This window comes from Mesoplodon densirostris, chromosome 11, assembly GCF_025265405.1.
Source record: "Mesoplodon densirostris isolate mMesDen1 chromosome 11, mMesDen1 primary haplotype, whole genome shotgun sequence".
Taxonomy (NCBI): domain Eukaryota; kingdom Metazoa; phylum Chordata; class Mammalia; order Artiodactyla; family Ziphiidae; genus Mesoplodon; species Mesoplodon densirostris.
Genome location: NC_082671.1, coordinates 77,516,565 through 77,537,919, shown reverse-complemented (window position 1 = coordinate 77,537,919; position 21,355 = coordinate 77,516,565). Strand labels below are relative to the sequence as shown.

At 37.8% G+C, this 21,355-nt stretch overlaps 1 protein-coding gene across 5 annotated transcripts in view; it reads right to left on the bottom strand.

Annotated features, from left to right (window-relative positions):
- Positions 1 to 21,355, bottom strand: part of SLC41A2 (solute carrier family 41 member 2) — a 167,098-nt gene that overhangs the window by 80,988 nt on the left and 64,755 nt on the right. For all 5 annotated transcript variants that reach the window (XM_060113016.1, XM_060113012.1, XM_060113013.1 and 2 more), the window contains exons 3-4: positions 15,931 to 16,038; positions 772 to 843 (exon numbers count right to left, since the gene is read on the bottom strand). In XM_060113016.1, the coding sequence (XP_059968999.1) occupies positions 772 to 843; positions 15,931 to 16,038 (180 nt within the window). The remainder of the gene's footprint in view (positions 1 to 771; positions 844 to 15,930; positions 16,039 to 21,355) is intronic.

The following is a 21,355-nucleotide window of genomic DNA, read 5'->3' as shown; positions in this document are numbered from 1 at the left end:
TGCACAGATATTTTTTTAAAGCCTATATTCCAAAACTTCCTTTATTTCTTTGTCTTTGAACATTACATGAAATAAATTGTTTGCCACATGTTCTCAACATTATGTCCTAGTTGAACTAACATTAAAATTAGTGAGCATTTCCTAAGCTTGCACTTGCTAAAGAGGTGCTAGGGGGCTGCAGTCTTGTGTCTTGGGGATAGGAGAGGGTGGTGGGAGAGACAGAGATATTCCCCTGAGATTAGAAAGAACTGTAGGTGATCTATATATCATTCATGTATATGTAATTGACAATTTAATGTGCTCATTTTTATTAACACTGATAACATTAACAAATTAAGGAAAATTCAGCTTAAACAAACATCTTACCATAATATATTTAAAAAGTTGAGTTTAATTAAATAGAGGATTTACTTTTTAAAAAATCAAAGTAGAAAAACAGCACCTAAGCCATGACGTGCTAAATATTTATTTGTACAGATATTAACTCAAATTCTGGCTCTATTATATAATTATGGTAGAAGAGATTTCATATATTTATTCTATATTTTGCACATTATACATTTTTCATATTTAGAAGAACCTGATCAGTTTCTAGAAAAAGAAAACTTTCAGAAGCCATGGGTATCCATTTATTCTATCACTTGTTCATAGTACCCAATTATTATTTTAGGTCCCCTGAAACAATTAAATGGTAGACTTAAGAGCACTAAAATTTATTCCATTCTTACAGGTAAAACTCAAGATCTGTAAACAAATATATGCATCACTTACCTGTTTTAAAGCCAAGTTGCCAATTATTAAGTTCCACTTTTCAATGGGTGAATCCATCTTCCCAATATTTACCTGTTAAGATGGATAGTTTCATGTATCACTGAATAATCCACATGCTCTGTACTCTGTTTAAACAGCGTATGAAGTCTTAAAGCCAAAAATAATCCTTTAGTATACTCGATGAGCTCACATTGCATGTTAAATATAATTTTAAATTCACTACAAGTCTTGCATCTCACACTCAGCTTGCGTGGGACGTTTAGAAAAAAAATTTTTTTAACTTAATTACTAGCTCATAAGAACTAGTGGGCCAGTTAGTACTATCTACCTGCCCTCTGATGTTATTTTACAACTAACATCAAGTGTCATACTAACATGTCAAATTTTGTCTACTGAGGCCTAACATAAATAATTACATAATTTTTAGCTGCTAGCGTTTAATTCCACATCATGAAACTTATGTAATTTCAAGAATTATTGACCAAAAAACCCAGATATAAATAAATCATTCATATTACATAATTTATATTTGAGTCATAACTAAAATTGTTATCAATAAAAAATTCATTCAGTTCACATATGAATTTTTTTTTTTTTCCCTGCGGAATGCGGGCCTCTCACTGCTGTGGCCTCTCCCATTGCGGAGCGCAGGCTCCGGACGCGCAGGCCCAGCGGCCATGGCTCACGGGCCTAGCCGCTCCGCGGCATGTGGGATCCTCCCGGACCGGGGCACGGACCCGTGTCCCCTGCATCGGCAGGCTGACTCTCAACCACTGCGCCACCAGGGAAGCCCTCACATATGAATTTTGATAATGTACTTCACTATTAAAATGTATACATCTGTTGGCTAAATCAAAGAATAGCCTCCAAAAAATAATATTATTATTCACATATTCAATTGCTCTGTAAGCTAAATTATACTTCTCAACCACTTAGGATTCAAAAACTGTATATCCAAAACAGATAAGTTTTTCTAATGCAGTCATTTGGAAAGCAAAGCAATCATCATTAAAAATATACTAAGCCAGGTTTCAATTATTCATTATATGGTTGTTCACTGAAGACAGATGAATGGGTCAAGTGGGAGATATATAAGGGTAATTATTTATGGGTAGTTAACCATGGACAAACTAGAGTTTAGTTCACTGGCTTTAAACCAACAGGTTAAGTGCTACATCAACACTTCCTGTATCAATGTGGAAAACAGATTCTATTCTCTAACTTCACTCTCGACTGTAGTCTCAAAGTATCAAGCAAATGCACATATTAAGATTTCTCAGTGTTTCCGAATAACTATTCCTGCTGTCTTTACTTGTATTATTTCCTTCCTAAGCCTGAAAGTCTAAATTATTGAAAAAATTTGCGTTTGCAGCTCTAGCAACCTGAGTCTCTGCTCTAGTGAACAAGGTACAAGCAACGTTTAAAGAGTGAACCTATCTCGGGTTTAGTGTTCAAGAAATAGGTATGAGAGAAATTAGTTATTTTTTTATAACTTTTAGAAAGATGTCTGTAGGTATAGGAAGCAATCTAAAATGATTCTGTGAAAAAGCACAAGATGTCAAGACTCCACGACTGCTTGATGATCAATGGAGACACACATTCATCATGGTCTAGGAAAAGATTAAGAAAGGTGAAGGTGACAGAATGAATGAGCACCATGAATTAGGTAAGCAACTGTGCCAGATTCACTTGGTATCATCACTACCAGTGATGGCTGCAGTGACATGCCTCAAAATCCCCTCCTCTAGAGCTTCAGCTTACAGTCTGCCAGTGAGAAGAACTTGCCTAAGATTTGAAAGGCAGAAGTGAAGGAGAGGCCATTATTTTTGGAAGGTCTCATTGGTCAGATACAGTAGCATCCAGACCTCTTCACTACAATGCACCCATAGCTTTCTTCCCCTACTCCAGTGCTTCAGGTTGTTTCTCTGATCCTCCTACTTCAACTTCTCCCACATTTGTGTAAGCCCAGATTGGTCTATTAAACTCCTTATTGCCACAATACATAACATGGCTCTGTTTCCCTGACCAAACCCAACTGACAGAGCAACTTCACACTATTCAGTTAATTGTATTATGAATGATGATGATCACAATCTCTAAGTCCCTTCCAGTCTAGAAGCCTCTGAACCTGTAATCCTTTTAGTGTAAGATAAATAATAAACAGCAAGTTGATGTATGATGTGAAATAAAATATATTTCATATTTATGAAATATAATTTATGATGTAAAATTTAAAAAGTAGAATATATTCACAAACAATAACTTTATTTTACAAAGAAAAGACTTTTAGAAGAATTTAAAAAAGAAAATAAAACTAGAGAAATGTTGACCCATTTCCATAGTTAGGAAGAACAGTTACAGTATGGGCATTAGGGTGGGGTATGGCAAGACACAGAAAATTGACCCTAGTTGCCTCCAACTTGTAAAAACTGTACCAAGACGCAGGCTAACCCACCCTACTGTCCAGAGCCTAGGATTAAAGTGAACTATCTATATTTTTTCAGAGTAGAGAGGGAGAAGCATGAATGTTCTATCTAAAGGCCTTTGCTGGATCTATTTTTATTAGATTAGTTGACCTGATGGTGCTCAGCTAGAGAAACTAAGAACTTGGAAGGTGATAAAGCACATTAGGGCAAGATCTGATAAAGACTTTTGTGTAATCCAGATTTATTTAAATTACATCTATCTTAAAGTACCAGAAAAACAGGCCACTATTTCTGCAGATATACTAACTAGTCTTTTAGGAAAGAGTAGAGCTGAGATCGCCAACAGCCTGAGGATGTGCTCTGTTTGGCCAACACAGTGGTTTTAACTTTCTGAATCTGAATGCCTTTAGGTGGAGTCTGCAGTCTCTACTTTTTATAATCCCTACACCCTTCCCCTCCATAAACGTGTATGTTATTTGTCTGACCCTCAAGTATATGAGTTATGGGTAGGAACCAAGATTTATTGGGGCTAAAGGTAAAAGTGGGTTGAGATGACCTTGAAATATAAATACAAATATAGTTATTATCATTGTTATATATACACAAATATAGTTATACATATACAAATATAGTTACTATAATTGATACTAGAAAATGTACATTTAATTTGTAAATACTTGAAACAAGGCTACTGAAAGTCTCCATTGGAGTATTAGTCTTTATTTTTAAATTAAAAAAAATTTTTAAACATCTTTATTGGAGTATAATTGCTTTACAATGGTGTGTTAGCTTCTGCTTTATAACAAAGTGAATCAGCTGTACGTATACATATATCCCCATATCCCCTCCCTCTTGTGCCTCCCTCCCACCCTCCCTATTCCACCCCTCTAGGTGGTCACAAAGCACCAAGCTGATCTCCCTGGGCTGTGCAGCTACTTCCCACTAGCTATCTATTTTACATTTGGTAGTGTATGTATGTCAATGCTATTCTCTCGCTTCATCCCAGCTTACCCTTCCCCCTCCCCATGTCCTCAAGTCCATTCTCTACGTCTGAGCTCAAAATATAGGTATATTAAAAAAAAAAAACTATTGTTATTCCTGGGTGATGAGTCTATGGATGATTTTTATTTTCTTAGAGAATTTTTCAAATTTTCATCACTAAAAAAATAATACTGGTATAATGAGAAATTTTATTTAAAAACATTAATTGGTGAATTAAAACACTGGCAACTAGAAAAGAAATAATCTCAGCTTTTTGTCTAAATGTAGGTCCTACAACATAAATAACATTAAAATTCAAAGAGTATTAAGATGAAAATCATGATATAAACTAAGACCAGTTTAAAAATATAAGGAGCTGGAGGGTAGCTAAAAAATGGCCTATATCCAGTAAGACACGAAACATTTGGAAGAGAATAATAGGAAGAATAAAAAAGTGGAAGGAGTAGAAGGAAAACAAAGAAATGGGAAGAAAGTGAGGAAAGGCTTTTAGGAAAAAAATGTTTCCCTTTTAGAGAAGTGAGCATAAAATGCATATAATCCTTGAGTGTTAGCCACTGATTATTGGTACGTTTTCCCCAGAGGCGGTAAAATCTGCTCTTCTGAAGTTTTAAAACAGGTTGATTCTCATCTATCTAGAAGGACACACTGGCAGTCTTGCACAAGGTATGAAGATTTGACTAAATGACCTCTCTCATGAAGACCACAAATCAAATTTAGAAATATGCAAACAGTCCTGTAAAATATTAGTGTTAGTGAAAAGGGTACTTCTTGGGTAGTTATGATGTTAAACTTTATTACATAAAATAAATAAGCATAAAGTCCTTTAAAAATATCAGTTAAAATGATAGAAGAAAATACCATAAACGTGGAATCTAGAAGTAGTAAGGAACTACTCAGCTTAAAAAGCCTAAAATCTCTAAATACTATTCCCCACTAAAACCAGGCTCCTTAGAGAAATGGCTGGTTCCACGGCTGGAACAGGGAAGGTATAAGATGAGCCTGGAATATCTTGTGCCAGAAAGTAACAAAGTGCTCAAAACATAACAAGGGCATGTCAAAACAACACAGGAACCAGTTTGAAAGGGCTTCCCCCTAGCCAAATCTGAGACAATCTGGGCATCAAAATGAATAATAGCAGTAATGGATTATGACCCATTGAATAAAATAAGAGTCTATTGAGTCCATACTGAGAGTGGGTGGGTGGGTGGATAGATAGATAGATAGATAGGTAGATAGATAGAGGTAAGGGAGAGGAGGGAGAGAGAGAGGGAGGGAGGAAGAGAGGGAGAGAGGGAGATAAGAAAGACAGGGAGATCTTTTCCTTAGTAGAATGCTAAGTATAAATGTAGAAGGAATAACAGTTAGAAAATGACAATTCAGCAGCCTTCAATGTAAAAATGGATTCAGACAAAAATCGTTAACATATGCTAAGATAATTGGCTAAAGTTTGTTAAGTAACAGGATATGTCTGCAGTCTCAAAGTACCTTCCTACAGGTTATTTAGTAATATATCAAGAGGTAAAATGTAACTTTATAATGAAGAAATCTGGCAAACACTGTTATTCAAATAATCAATGAGAAAAATTATGATACTATTTATATGAAATCCTAAACTACTGAATGAAAGGGCAGTGATTACCTGAGACCAGAGGGATTACCTGGCAGTGGGATTAACAGCAAAGGAGCATAAGGGAACTTTTTGGGGTGAGGGAAATATTCTATATCTTGTTTGTGGTGATAGTTACACATTTAATATATTTGTCAAAACTCATCAAACTGTATGCTTAATATGGGCATATATTATTACATGTAAATTATACTTCAATAAAGTTTAATTTTAAAAAGATAATTTCATTCAGCAGTAATTGCTTTTATGCTTTTAAAAAATAACATTTATATTCCCACTATCTGGTTTTGTCAAATACTAAAATTTTACCATATTTAGTATACCAATATATCACATATATGTTTAACATCATTATATTGTCAGATATCCAAGGCTTTATTTATATTTATTCAATTTTTTCCCCTCAGTTTTTCATATTGAATAATTTCTATTGATCTATCTTCAAGTTCATGAACTCTTTCTTCTGCTATCACCAATCACTCATTAAGACACGTTTGTTTAATTCTTTGAACATTTTTTCCCTTTAGTTCTTTGAACATATTTCTACTAGTTGTTTTGGAAGATTTAGTTAAATGCAACATCCAGGCCCACTTTGAGTCACTTTCCATTGACTGACTATGAATCACACTTTTGCGTTTCTTTCCACATCTAGTGATTTCAGTAGAAAACTAGACAGTGTAATAATGTTATAATAACTCTGGATAATGCTATGTTCTTCTGAGGATAACTGGATTTTCCTTCTAATAGTCAGTTAATTTGCCTAGACTCAAACTGCAGAACTGTTGTCTCTTCCACAATGTGGAGCAGCTCGTATCTCTGCTTGGTTCCTTCAGCTACCAACTTTTAGTCCAGCCTTTTGGGGATCTCCCCTGCACCTGTGTAGTTTAATGGTCAGCCAAAGATTTGGAGAGAATTAATACTCAGATTTTGGGGCTCATCGTCTCTGCAGTTCTCTGCTGCTGGGATTTCCCCATAAATTTCCACCTGCTCTGTCACCTCCAAGCTCTGTTACCTGATAATTCAAGCCAACAAAACTTCAATTTTCAGCCACTATAGCTGTGCATAGTAACAGAAGGCACTTAGTCAAAAATGCAAAAACTCATACATTTTAGCCCGTGTGTTTGTCTTTCAAGTATGGGACCCTCTCACATCTCTGCCTATTCTTCTTTTTTTTTCATTTGCCAGACTCCCTGACCTTTGCCACCTCAAGCTGGTAAGACTGTGGGTTTTCTACCACATGAGACCCAAGGATTGGGGAATTCCATCAAGCAAAAAAAGCCACAAACTTTGCAACTCTTACCCACCGTAGTTATGGTCTTTTAAGGGTAAACTCTAGTTTCTACCTGCTTTTGATCACTTTCCATTGCCTGCAAATAATTTATTATCCAGATTTTGTAAGTGTTGTTCTCTGGGAAGTTTCACTCAACCACTTTATTCTGCCATTAACTGGATTGGGAACGCTATTAGAATTTTACACGCTTGAAATATTTGATAATAAAACAATATACTAAAACATGCACGCACGCACACACACACACACACACCCTAATATCTTTCTGAATGTACAGGGGTGATGCATCTGTTCACAGTCTTGATTGTGGTGATGGTTTCACAGGTACATACTGTGTACTGAAACTCATCAAATTAAGACTGAATTTGTGTGGTTTCTTGTATGTCAATTATACCTCAATAAAGCTTCAAAGAAGGGAGAGAGCTACACATCTAGTTGATTGAAACAGTTCTACATTAAACTTAAGCAGTTCCACTCCACAAAGCTATGACTATGGGTTGGTATTCATAACTTAAGAAACATACCTCAAAATTAAGAACAATAGAAATATGCAATCTCATTTGTATTTAATAATCAGGATATGACAAGAACACATATAATTTAGAATTATGCCAAATTTAAGAAATAATACTGAGACTGTGATGGTACATAAATTATGCCATAGTTATTATGGCTCTATTTTTTCTTTATTTTAGAAGTTTCACAGTGTGAATGGGAGTCTAATGTAAAATTATTAGGGAAAGAGGTTTTTTCCAACTTTGCATGCCTCCACTGGAATGTGAGCTCAATGAAGGCAGGAACATTTTCTGGTTTGTTTATTGCAGAGTCCCTAGCACACGGAGTAGTGCTTGGCATATAGAAAGGGCTCAAAAATATTTTTTCAATTAATGAATTAAAAAGGTAGAATGTTTCAAAGTAATTTCAGAGAATAAAGGTTTGAGGCAACAAAAATCACTTTTGCCTAGAGTGGAAAAGTGCTAGGCAATTTACTCCTGGAAAATAGTTTTAAAGACTTAAAAAAAAAAATCCTGTCATTAGGACGGTGAGTATCATTCCTGACTCTTTTAGATCTAGCATTCAGAAGCAGAAAATTTTAGACCTCAGATAACAGAACTTAAACCCAGCAATTTATAGAATCACTGTACTTGGTTTATTTTTCAATTATATACTACTGTTATATATCTGTAAGAATATCGACTATAACATAGTAGATAACATACTACTATAACATATATCTACTGTTGAAAAGATAAAAATCTAGGAAAAATTATTCAAGTTAATCATTATACCTTTAGAAATAAATTTTGACTGAAGTAAAAGAGGGAGAGATAAAGTTGATTTGGATTCATCATTATTAAATCTCCCTTGTTAAAACAGGAAACATACTTTATTAGAATATCTTTTTTATCTGTGAACATCTAATCTTTAGCTTCATAGAAAAACAAATTTGAAATACAACTGACCAACAGATTGGGTAAGTAGGCTGTATCTGATATCTTATGTCTTAAGTTCTCTATCTTTATAGGCCTTCCTTAAAATCCTATAAGCTTGTTTAACCTGATTCTACTGCAGACAGTCATAAAAATGAGAAAAGACTTTAATGGAGCAAAAAGATTAAAGTAATCATAGACTGGCCTTCTATAGCTATAATGATTTTTACTCCTACTTTCACAAATGAAAAAAAAATTTGTAAAATTTTTAAAAGAATTATATTTTGACCATAGATGAAAGAGCTGACTTTCAAATTGTGCTTGTTTTAAGTTTTTTAAAAAATTAGGGCTTCCCTGGTGGCGCAGTGGTTGAGAGTCCGCCTGCCGATGCAGGGGACACGGGTTCGTGCCCTGATCCCGGAGGATCCCGCGTGCCGCGGAGCGGCTGGGCCCGCGAGCCATGGCCGCGGGGCCTGTGTGTCCGGAGCCTGTGCTCTGCAACGGGAGAGGCCACAGCAGTGAGAGGCCCGCGTACAGCAAAAAAAAAATAAAAAAAAAAAAAATAAAAAATAAAAAATTATACTCATCCATCTTTCTCCCTGGCACAAGGGAGTACAGTTAGAAATCTGCTACAGCATCCCAGTTAGAGACAATAGGCAACTAAATTAAGGTGGTGGCAGGTGGGGCATAAGGGAAAGGGACGAGGATTTCACAGGTGGAACTGACAGTCTAGAGAGTAACTAGATAGAGAGAGGGGAGGTGATTGGTAACATTAATAAACTGACAAAAATGATAGAAAGCACAGTTAGAGTGAGAGAAGATAATGAGTTTAATTTTGAAGGTAGTGAGTGGTGCAATCAGCTCCGGAGGACAGGAAAGAGACCGGAGATACAAATCTGAGAGTCAGCAATGTGCCAGGAGTGGTGGACTACACGAAATTACTGATGGAGAACATGTAAGACAAAGGTACTGAAACTTCAAGAAAACCTCAAATCAAGAGGATGAGCAAAGAAAAAAGTAAACTAAGAAGAAACCATGAAAGAGGTGAGTGAGGAGAGTGTGGGGTCTCAAAGTCAAGGGTAATAAAAATTTCAAGTAAGAACAGCCAGAGAAGGTGAGGCTTTGGGGTTTTTGTTGTTGAGAAGTCATTAACCCAGAATTGCTTTAATAGCAAATAGAGCATCAGAGCTGGAAGACAGCTGACAATGATTCTCCAGCACTCAATCAGAATGGTAGTACTCTGCCTAGGAAACTTGAGATCAAATTCTCTAAGCAATTAAAACACCACAAACTAGATGAATATACCATGTCATTTTAGCTTGATGCCACAAGTTACTAGCTTTCCATCTTCTAATTTGGTTACTTTTACCCCCCTCAGATCCAGAGAAAATTTCAAGTGACAACTCCTGGTCTTTAATTTCAGCTAGTCAATCAGCCAATTCTGACAACTCTCTTTGAAAATGAGTTCTGGACTTCAACTATGTCTCACTACATCCCCTGTTACCACCCCACCCTGATCCAAGCCAACCTCATCTCTGGCCTGCAGTATTATTCCAACAGACTCTCAACTTGCCTCCCTGCTTTGGTCTTTGGCCTCTTACAGCTCTGTCTCAACACAACAGTCAAAATAATCTGTTAAAAATATCTATCAAATCACATCACTCAACTGTTCAAAACCTTCCAAAGGCTTCCCATTTCACACAATAACCCACGTCCTCACAATGACCCACAGGTGATCTCACACCCTGTGATTTTCCCCCTCTCTCACTTGGTCCCAGCCCTATTGGCCTCCATGTTCATGTAACACAGTGGTTCTCAAACTTTGATGTGTGTCAGAATCGTCTGGAAAGATGGTTAAAATACAGATGTTGAGCCACACCCCAGAGTTTCTGATTCAGTAGCCTTGGAGTGGGGCTGGGACCTTGCATTTCTAACAAGTTGCTGATGCCGCTGTTCAGAAGGACACATTTTGAGAACCACTAATATAACAAATCAACAACAGTCCTGTCTCTGGCCCTGGCAATAAAAGGGACATTCTTATCTCAAATAGCCTCAAAAAATAAAAGTAAACAAATCAGTAGATGGAAAAGTAGTAACTCGTGGCATCAAGCCATGATAACATGGTATATTTATCTAGTTTATGGTGTTTTAATTGCTTAGAGAACTGAGTAATTCCTTTAGTTTACGGCTCAGATATCTTATAATCAGTGACCCAATTCTTGACCTATGGAAAATAGCGACTCCATCCCATCTCCCCAAAGAAATGTCCAGCTAGATGACCCTGCAGTGAACACCATGAGCTGAGTTTCTAATCAGCTTTGGAGTTCTCCTGTCTTAAATATGAACAGACAAATAAATATAATCAGACATTTGATAAAAATATCTAATATAAAATATAGGCACCACAACAAATCAAGTTCAAATAAAAAGATTAAGATTAAATTCAGCTTTAATGGTAATACGTAATCAAATTAAACAATTTAATTTGCAGCATATTCTTTTTTTAACGAGATTCCCTACGGCATGGCTTATTTCAAAATGGATTGGCATGTTTAATCTGTTATTTGAATCTAAACAAATGCTGGGTAATGCTGAAGAATGTTGCTTTTAGAAATATTTTCTTTGAGGTAAGTTAGCCAAAATTTCAGTCTTCCTGGCAAAGTTATCAAGTTGCTTAAATGTTGGTATGCCTAACTATATGTATCAGAACAAAGTTCATTTTCTAACAAAATGTAACTAAAGCCACCTTTTAACTCTCATTCTAATAACTTTCTTCTCCCTTAAATGTTGCCACTCTTGTTTTTCAAGACCTCTTCTTTATTCTCCTCTCCTGTCAAAAAGCCTCTTGGATTGAGTTCTATCTAGGTAACCCATCAGCTCTTAAAACATAATGCAAGGGTAGATCACTGGGAAAAGATGGCAGAGGGAACACATGCATGTAATTTCACTAACTTTGAAAACTTTAGTAAAACTACATAAAAGTTTTTGTTTTGTTTTTGAAGACAAAAGCTAGAGGTATACTAGACACAAATTCCAGTTGGATGCCAAATGGCCAAGTATTAAAATCAATATTCAGCTGACACCAAATGTCACCATTATATGATGAACTTCTAGGAGATTAGAACAAATGTGAAATTTAATCAAATTTTAAAAATCTTATTACCACCTTATTATTAAATTTTTGAGAAATAAGTTCTTAGCACTGAGGGCTGCTACATTGATCCTGTGGTCACTATACTTCATATTTGTAATACTATATAGATGCCCACTTTCAAATGAAGTCATTAAACAATCAAGAATGTTTTTGGCTACTTTTGCCAGTCTAGATACTGCTGAGAATGATGGTGTTACCAAATTATTAGGCTTTCTTTCCTAAATATTATATTAGGAAATAAATATAATTGATAAAGGACTTATATCCTCTTTAATTCCCAGGTTTGACATTTTGGTTAATAGTGATGATGCAATTTCATTGAAATAATTGCATAAACTGAAATTTTGTATATTGCTTGATGATGATGCTTTCTAAATATTTTCAGATGAGTCAAAGGGTGTTGTCCTAACACATTTTTAAATTTTAATGTTTTTACACGTACTTACTGCTTCCCATGATCACTTGAGAAAAATTTGCATTTAAACCTTGGATCTAAAAGTGTAACAATGGAGCCATGTGACTGGCTTCCAAGACACCAGAAAGTAGTAAATTTCCATTTATATCTCAGCTTTTATTGCATTCACGCCAATTTCAGTATCTTCTCAAGAGTAGAATGATAGGACAGATATCATGTAAGAGATACTTGTATACTTCAAGGTACAGCTATTTGGTTACTTAAGAAGGTTCCAATAAAAGAACTGCTTTCTCTGTAGGCAACCACTGGTTATTAGTAAGTCCTGTGACTGCTACCTTCAGAGTATAATCTTACAGCTATTTTGCTCAAGCAACCCTTCTTAATATATAACTTTTCCATCCTGTTTTAATATCTTGCAGAAGTACATCACAAGGAAGCTTCTAAATCTCTTCTATGTCATATAATTTTCCTTAGGCTAAGAGAAGTTTTCACTCCTGGAATCTAGAATCGGTAGTTCTCTAATTCTGTAAGAAGGACTTCAGCTCTGAGACCCATGGCTTAGAAGGCCCCACTTTGGCCCTCCTTTAGCTACGCCCCATTCCTTAGGATGAAGAGTGCATAGGGCCCAAGCAGTGTGCCCACTCGAAGCCCGTGTCTCATCCTCTTCTAGGCCACACTCCAGATACCTGGGATCATAAAGCTCCCTGACTAAATGGCCTAGAGCCCAATGGCCTCTTCCTGAAGCCAATCTTCCTGAAGGCAGACCATGCCACCACTGGTGCATGCCCAAGCCATGGAGTGCTCAAGGGCTGACTGTTTGTTGGGGGTATGGATGAATGTGAGGTGTGAGGTATGTGTGAGGTCTTTCAAAGTACAGGACATAGGGCCAAGGGTGGAGAAGGAAGGGGGCATGTGTCAGACCAGGGGCTGGCTCTCTCCATATCACTATGTTCCAAAATAGAACCCAAGAAGTCCAAGAATTCTAAATTTGATCTTGGACTTCCAGATCATCAAAGGATATACCGTATTTGCCAAGGCAGAAAGATAGAGATTTTTTTTTTTTTTTTTTTCCTTTTTTTGCGGTATGCGGGCCTCTCACTGCTGTGGCCTCTCCCGCTGCGGAGCACAGGCTCCGGATGCGCAGGCCCAGCGGCCATGGCTCACGGGCCCAGCCGCTCTGCGGCATATGGGATCCTCCCAGATCGGGGCACGAACCCGTATCCCCTGCATCGGCAGGCGGACTCTCAACCACTGCGCCACCAGGGAGGCCCGAGATTTTTTTAAAATAATAAATTTATTTATTTTGGGCTGCATTGGGTCTCTGTTGCTGCGTGCAGGCTTTCTCCCTAGTTGTGGCGAGCGGGGGCTACCCTTTGTTGCAGTGCACGGGCTTCTCATTGCAGTGGCTTCTCTTTATTATGGAGCATGGGCTCTAGGTACACGGGCTTCAGTAGTTGTGGCATGGGGGCTCAGTAGTCGTGGCTCGCAGGCTCTAGAGCTCAGGCTCAGTAGATGTGGCGCATGGGCTTAGTTTCTCTGTGGCATGTGGGATCTTCCAGACAAGGGCTTGAACCCGTGTCCCCTGCATTGACAGGTGGATTCCTAACCACTGTGCCACCAGGAAAAGAAAGTCCCTAGAATTTTTTTTTAATTTGTAAGCTTGTTGTTTAATTTTAAGCTACATAGACATACGGTTACATGGGCCTCTGTTTACTACACAGACATACAGTTACACAGGCTCAACTGTGAAAGTGAATCTGTACAGAACACATATAAATATTTGACATTATTACACTGACATCATTACACTGATTAGATACAACGTAACCGGGAATGGTCGTTTCCAAGATTTTGATATGGCTGACTCACATTTATTATTCAGGCTCCAGCTTACACACCACCTCTCAGAGAAGTCTTCCCTAACCACCTAATATAAAATAGCTCTCAGGATTCACCTTTCATCACTCAACTGTTCAAAGCCTCAGTTCCTCCTCTGTAAAACAGGAATAGTGTTTATCTCATAGGGTTGTTAAGAGACATCCTTAAGCAGTTAGCACAGTGCTGGCACATTATGAGAGCTCACTAACACCCAATACTTCATTATTGCCTGGGCAGAGTATGGCTGTATGACCTTTTATATGTAAGGAAAGGGCTTAGAAATTTCCATAGGGCATATGTAGCATTTTCTCTTAACTGAGCAAGCCAATAATAATGTTAATAAAACATTATTTAATGCATTTCCTTTCCAAGCATCTGCTTCACTCAAGAAACCTTAGGGAACTCACAGCTGCCTGGGGAAAAATGGGGAGAGGGGAAGAGGAGTGAAAGAGGGCTCCCATCAACAACATGGTCGTTCAGCTTCCACATCTTGGTTACCTTTAGATACACAAATGTTTTTTCCTAGTTCATAGATTCATTTGTTGTACCTTCTTTAAGGAAAGAAACAAACTTCATATACTAACAGCACTGCAATTAGTAATGATGGCTTAGTTAATTTTTGGCTAACATTCCGTGGCCTGATGGCTCACTGAAGTGAACCTCACTATCTACATGGTTTTAATGATAACTTGGCTCCACAATGGTGAACCCCCAAAGAATGTTATAGTGAGAAAACAATGTCCTTTTCGGCTACTAAAAAATCTCAGAACCCTGCTGGTGGCAGTATTTTCAAAAGTGTTTAACCTTTATGGATGACAATTCTGCAATATGTGGCTAAAGCCTTAAACGTATACTTTTTTTTTCCTGTACAGTAATTACAATCCTAGAATTTGCCCAAAAGAAATAAGAAAAGAATGTAAAACTGTATGTATAAGAATATTCATTACAACATTGTTTATAACAGCAAAATATTAAAAAGAACCTATATATTTAATAACAGATGATGGATTAAACTGTGGTAGAACTATACAACAGAAAAACACACCGCCAATAAAAATGAGATAGGTCTACATTTATTGATATGGAAAGATGATCATGATGTATCTACAAATGGACATCACAGATTATAAAAGAGAATTCCAGTTCTTTTAGAATATACAGTATGGAGCTTCCCTGGTGGCGCAGTGGTTGAGAGTCCGCCTGCCGATGCAGGGGACACGGGTTCGTGCCCTGGTCCGTGAGGATCCCACATGCCGCGGAGCGGCTGGGCCCGTGAGCCATGGCCACTGGGCCTGCGCGTCCAGAGCCTGTGCTCCGTGACGGGAGAGGCCACAGCAGTGAGAGGCCCGCGTACCGCAAAAAAAAAAAAAAAAAAAAAAAAAGAATATACAGTATGTATCTACATTATGATATACCTATGCATAGGTAGAGATATTCAAGTATACAAGGATATATATCAAAATATTGATAGTGATTATGTCTAGGTAAATAATTGGGGGTAGTTTTAAATTTTCTTCTTGATACTTTTTTCCCTTTCCTGCAGTTTGTATAATAAACATGTATTACTTTTACAATCACAAAAAGTTTAAATAACAATTTACCAACCATCGAACCATAAAGGATCTCAATATCTGACTTGCCCCATGTTTTAAGCACTGATGATAATTGCCAGAACTCCCTGGAATGAAAGGGGGCAAGAATGCTACTTCTTCTCAGGATAAAGGAAAGCCTATAATCCCCAGATTAGACAACCCAAGGAGCTTTCAGGGCATGATTAACAGGCATAACTACTTAGCATAGCCCTGAGGTTCAGAAATTTACCAGTAGACAGAGGAGAAAATTACTTTCCTGATGCAAGTTCTCCTCAATAGAGAGAAACAGTATATGTTTATGTATAGATAAAACAGTATATGTTTATGTATAGGAAAAAACTTACTGCGGTGGATAATCTGGATGCCAATGTCATTTCCAAGTTCCCTTTGAGACCAAGAAGTGCAGGAACTAAAATGAAAACTTCTGTTACCTTTTTGAACACCTCCCAGTGCTGTAAGAAAACAAAAAAATAGAATTTTCTGACACCCTTTAAAAAACACTTTAGAATAAAGATTTCTAAAAATCTCAGCCTTTTTTCCGATGTTGCATCTACATTTTGAATAACTACACAGGTCGTTTAATCAGTGAACATTTAGCTTAAGCCATTCTCCAGAGTTCTAAAACCTTGAGTTACTTTAGAAATTCAGTTAGAGTTGGAAGTAATAGCTGATATACTCACTATATCTCATAGTACATCTAGCTTGCTACACAACTCTGTTACTCTTAAAGTCTACTGTATCTCTTTATGATGGCAAGAGTCAGTGTAACTAGTGGTTTAAAACACAGATTCAAGAACCAGATAACCTGTATTTGAATCTTGTTTCCAACACTAATTACAACCAACCCACAGGAAAATTACAGTAATATTATTAGCTCATTTCACAAATGAAGAAATAAGCATTCAGAGAAGTTAAAATGATTTTCCCAAGATCAAAAAATGGGACCTAGAATTGACCCCAGGAGTTCTGAGTCATCCCATGTTCTGCTCCCCATTTTAGGGTGTGAGGCAAGGGGCTGCAGAGCACAGGATCATAAAAGAGCACTAAATTGGAAATAAGAAAATTTCTTATTCTAGGCACGGATCTGTCATAACCTGGCTGTGTGATCCTGGATGAGTTATGTACCATTCTGATCTCAGTTTCTTCATCCATGAAATGAAGATACTACCTGCCCTGTCTAGCCTATGAGGAAATACCATAATAAAGAAAACAACAGATAATAAAGTACTTCATAAACTTATAAGACCATACAAATGGCTGAATAGCACAAAATGCTATTTTACAAGTGTTATTAAGAGGTGATTGACCCAAAGGAGACTTTAGGGACTAGGCATATTAATTTATGCCAAAAAAATATCAAGAATACAGTCTTGTCACTAACACCAAGACAGGTGAGAAAAGTAAGACAAATCCATCGGATAAATGAAAGAAAATTTCAATTTGTCCCCAAAGTTTCCCTAGAGGCTGTTCCAAATAGGTGCAGAACTAGGCCCTAAAGAAGCTTTAGGAAATGTTTATCAGACCAGTCTTTGGTAAAAACCTGGTTTAACAGTTTTACAAGAGAATCCCTCCAGGGTTCAAGTCAATTAAGGATGGGCCTAAAAACAGCACTCGGGGTCCAGTAGCCTCTCAGATTCCTTAACATGTCAAAAAACTAACAAACAATTTTGTCCATGTTTTATGATAGGTAAGAATTCTGCTGTGCTAGTGGAATATGCATCCTCCAGAGATGATGGTGATGATGATGAATAGCAACAGATAATATAATAATAAATATTAACAACAGTCAACATTCACTGATTGCTTGTTAGTGCCAGGCACTATTCTAGGCTTAATCATTTAATCTTCACAACAAACTTACGAGATAGGTATTATTTTTATCACAGTAGACATAATTTGGGATTACCTAGGTCACAATATTAAGACACCTACCTACGCAATTTTAGAAACACCAGAATATCCAAATTTCTCTATCAGTCACTGCCATCCCAGTTTGGATCTGTTGGGATGCATTCCTTTGGGTTACTACCACCCTTTCCAAGTTCAATTCAAATCAAATGGTCCTGTGAGAATTACTATGAAAACACTTACACCTTAGCATTGATATAACAATAAGAACTATCACGTATTGATTTCCAACCTCATGCCCAATAAATTCTGCATTCTTCTCTCTATACCTGCAGAGGTGGGCTTTCAGAAGTTCTCAAACTTTCTCAGCTCACAGCACCTGTAGTATCTCAGAAATGTTTTCATGACAACCCTAGGCCAAAAGAAATATCTAATAGTCCTACTAAGTAGCTAGGTCCAAACAATTTAATAAGTATTTATTTCCTAACAATTTGGTAGCCATTTGAAGAAGTAACACAAATAAATTGAAAGAATAAATCATATTTTTAAGTCATGTAACCACAAGTACTTAGTAACAGGATGTGTGTATCTGTTGGGCACTGCACAGCGTCTCAAAACTTGGAATTTGGAAACTACCACCTTCATTTCTTGTTCTGTATTGATTTTTGTGTGACACTTGCTTTTTTTTCCCAGCACCACTGAAAATGTAGCTTTGCAGAGGTATGTCAGATGGAGTGTCATCTAATGCTGATATGTTGAACCACCTCGAGTCAGTGGTCTGTAGAGTGTCCAAGATATGTCACTGTGTTTCCCTCAAAAATTTAACATATCCCACAGCAACCCTGGGGTGTCCAGACACCCAGCTTGGGAAATACGAGAATAGTGAGAAACAGTACAGCACGTTAGTCAAAGAAAAGGGCTCTGGAATCAGATTATCTGAGTTGCAATTCTGATACTACTTTTACTGTATGACTTGAGCAAAACTATGCTTTACTTTATTCATCTAAAATAGGGTCATAAGTGTACCTACCTCATACGGTTGTGCTCAGGACCATGCCTGTACATAGTAATAAATAATAATATTGAGGGTTTATTAGCTATAACACCAAGATATATTATCAGTTAATTTTCCTGTCAGGAAGAGGTAATGCCAAAAAAAACAAAAAAAAAGTCCAGAAAGGGGATGCTGAGGCAGCCAGTGCCCCAAATAAATTTCACCTACTTATAAATTTTGCCACAATACAGACATGTCCTCTGAGGCTATGTAGATTATTATGCACTGCTAAACTTCTCCACAAGAATCCTCCCTACAGGAAATCAACTTCTAATTTTACCTAATTTTAGATGTCTGTCAATACCCAGAATCTTAGGTAAGCACCCATAGCTCAAACATAATGTCAGATTGCTTACATATGTCCTATACTCGAAACCTAAGAATCTATTAATGTCCAAAAGGACAAACAAAAATGAAACTTAAAAAAAAAGAAAAATAAATAAAATTAAAATTTAAAAAAAGAATAAACAAGTTGAGGAATACATCCATAGAGTCCTAACTTAAAAATAAACAGAAAAAGTTTAAAAATAACTAATTGGTAAAAGAAGCTTATGTAACTTTTTAAAAATTTATATATCCCAGAGCTGGAGAAGATTTGTTTCTCATTTTAACTTAGTTTTAAAAAACTAAACCCATTCACTTTTAGACATACGACCCAGGGACCAACCTCACTCATAATTTTAAAAATACAAATTAAAAGGTGATCAATTTTCTTCTGTGAGATTAGTAAAGTTCAAAAAGTTGGATAATACTCTGTCGGTAAGAGTATAAGGAAATAAGCACTCCATTACACTATTGGTGAGAATGTAAAGGTTTAACTTCTTTGAGGGAATTCAGCAATATCTATCAAATGTAAAATGCACATAATTTTCAACTCAAAACTCTACGTCAAGGAATTTATCCTACAAATAAAGTTGAACGTGAGTTCAAACACATACATATAATGAGTCAACTTCATCACTGTTCATAATCACAAAAGATTTGAGGTACTTTAAATCTCCTTCATTAGGTCACTTGGTAGAAAAACAATGATACATCTTTGCAATAGAACATAACAATAGAGCTCTCCAGAAAAAAATTTGGTAAATCTGTGTGTATCTATAAGGAAGCTCCAAGATAAATTAGGAGCAGAGTGAAGAGCAGCATTATAGGATGTTTTTTGCTTGTGTTTTTTAGTGAATATACACACACACACACATATATATATTAGCATATATATATATGAATGTACATGCATTTAATGTCAGTGGAAGGAGACAGAAAAAAATAATACCAGTAAATTCTAAAGAAGGGAATAGGGGAAGGGCACAAAGGAGACTTCTGGTAGCTTCAACATGGTGTAAGAGTAAGACGCGGAGATAAACCTCCTTTCCAAAAATACATCAGAAATACATCTACATGTGGAACAGCTCCTATAGAACACCTACTGAACGCTGGCAGAAGACCTCAGACCTACCAAAAGGCAAGAAACTCCCCCACGTACCTGGGTAGGGCAAAAGAAAAAAGGAAAAACAGAGACAAAGAATAGGGACGGGACTTACACCTCGGAGCGGGAGCTGTGAAGGAGGAAAGGTTACCACACACTAGGAAGCCCCTTCTCTGGCAGAGACTGCGGTTGGTGGAGGGGGGAAGCTTCAGAGCCGCGGAGGAGAGCGCAGCAACAGGGGTGCAGAGGGCAAAGCAGAGAGATTCCCACACAGAGGATCGGTGCCGACCGGCACTCAGCAGCCCGAGAGGCTTGTCTGCTCACCCGCCGGGGCGGGTGGGGCCTGGGAGCTGAGTCTCGGGCTTTGGAGGTCGGATCCCAGGGAGAGGACTGGGGTTGGCTGCGTGAACACAGCCTGAAGGGGGCTAGTGCGCCACAGCTAGCTGGAAGGGAGTCCGGGAAAAAGTCTGGACCTGCCTAAGAGGCAAGAGACCATTGTTTCGGGGTGCGTGAGGAGAAGGGATTCAGAGCGCCACCTAAACGAGCTCCAGAGACGGGCGTGAGGTGCGGCTATCAGCGCAGACACCACAGATGGGCATGGGACGCTAAGGCTGCTGCTGCAGCCACCAAGAATCCTGTGTGCAAGCACAGGTCACTCTCCACACCTACCCTCCCGGGAGCCTGTGCGGCCCGCCACTGCCAGGGTCTCATGATCCAGGGACAACTTCCCTGGGAGAGCGCACGGAGCACCTCAGGCTGGTGCAACGTCAGGCCGGCCTCTACCTCCGCAGGCTTGCTGTGGGGCACTCTGTGGCCCTCCGTCCCACCCACCTGAGTGAGCCAGAGCCCCTGAATCAGCTGCTCCTTTAACCCCGTCCTGTCTGAGTGAAGAACAGAGGCCCTCAGGCGACCTACGCGCAAAGGCAAGGCCAAATCCAAAGCTGAACCCCGGGAGCTGTGTGAACAAAGAGAAAGGGAAATCTCTCCCAGCAGCCTCAGGAGCAGCGGATTAAATCTCCACAATCAACGTGATGTACCCTCCATCTGTGGAATACCCGAACAGACAACGAATCATCCCAAAGTTGAGACAGTGGACTTTGGGAGCAACGATATACATTTTTTTTTTTTCCTTTTTCTCCTTTTGTGAGTGTGTATGTGTATGCTTCTTTGTGTGATTTTTCTGTATAGCTTTGCTTTTACCATTTTTCCTGGGTTCTGTCTGTCCGTTTTTGTTTGTTTGTTTGTTTCTTTAGTATAGTTTTTAGCAGTTGTTATCATTGGTGGATTTGTTTTTTGGTTTGGTTGTTCTTTCTTTCCTTTTTCTTTTCTTTTTTAATTACTTTTTATTTTTTTATCTTTAATAATTTTTTATGTTAATAACTTTATTTTTTCTTTCTTCCTTCCTTCCTCCCCCCCCCATCTCTCTCTCTTGCTCTTTCTT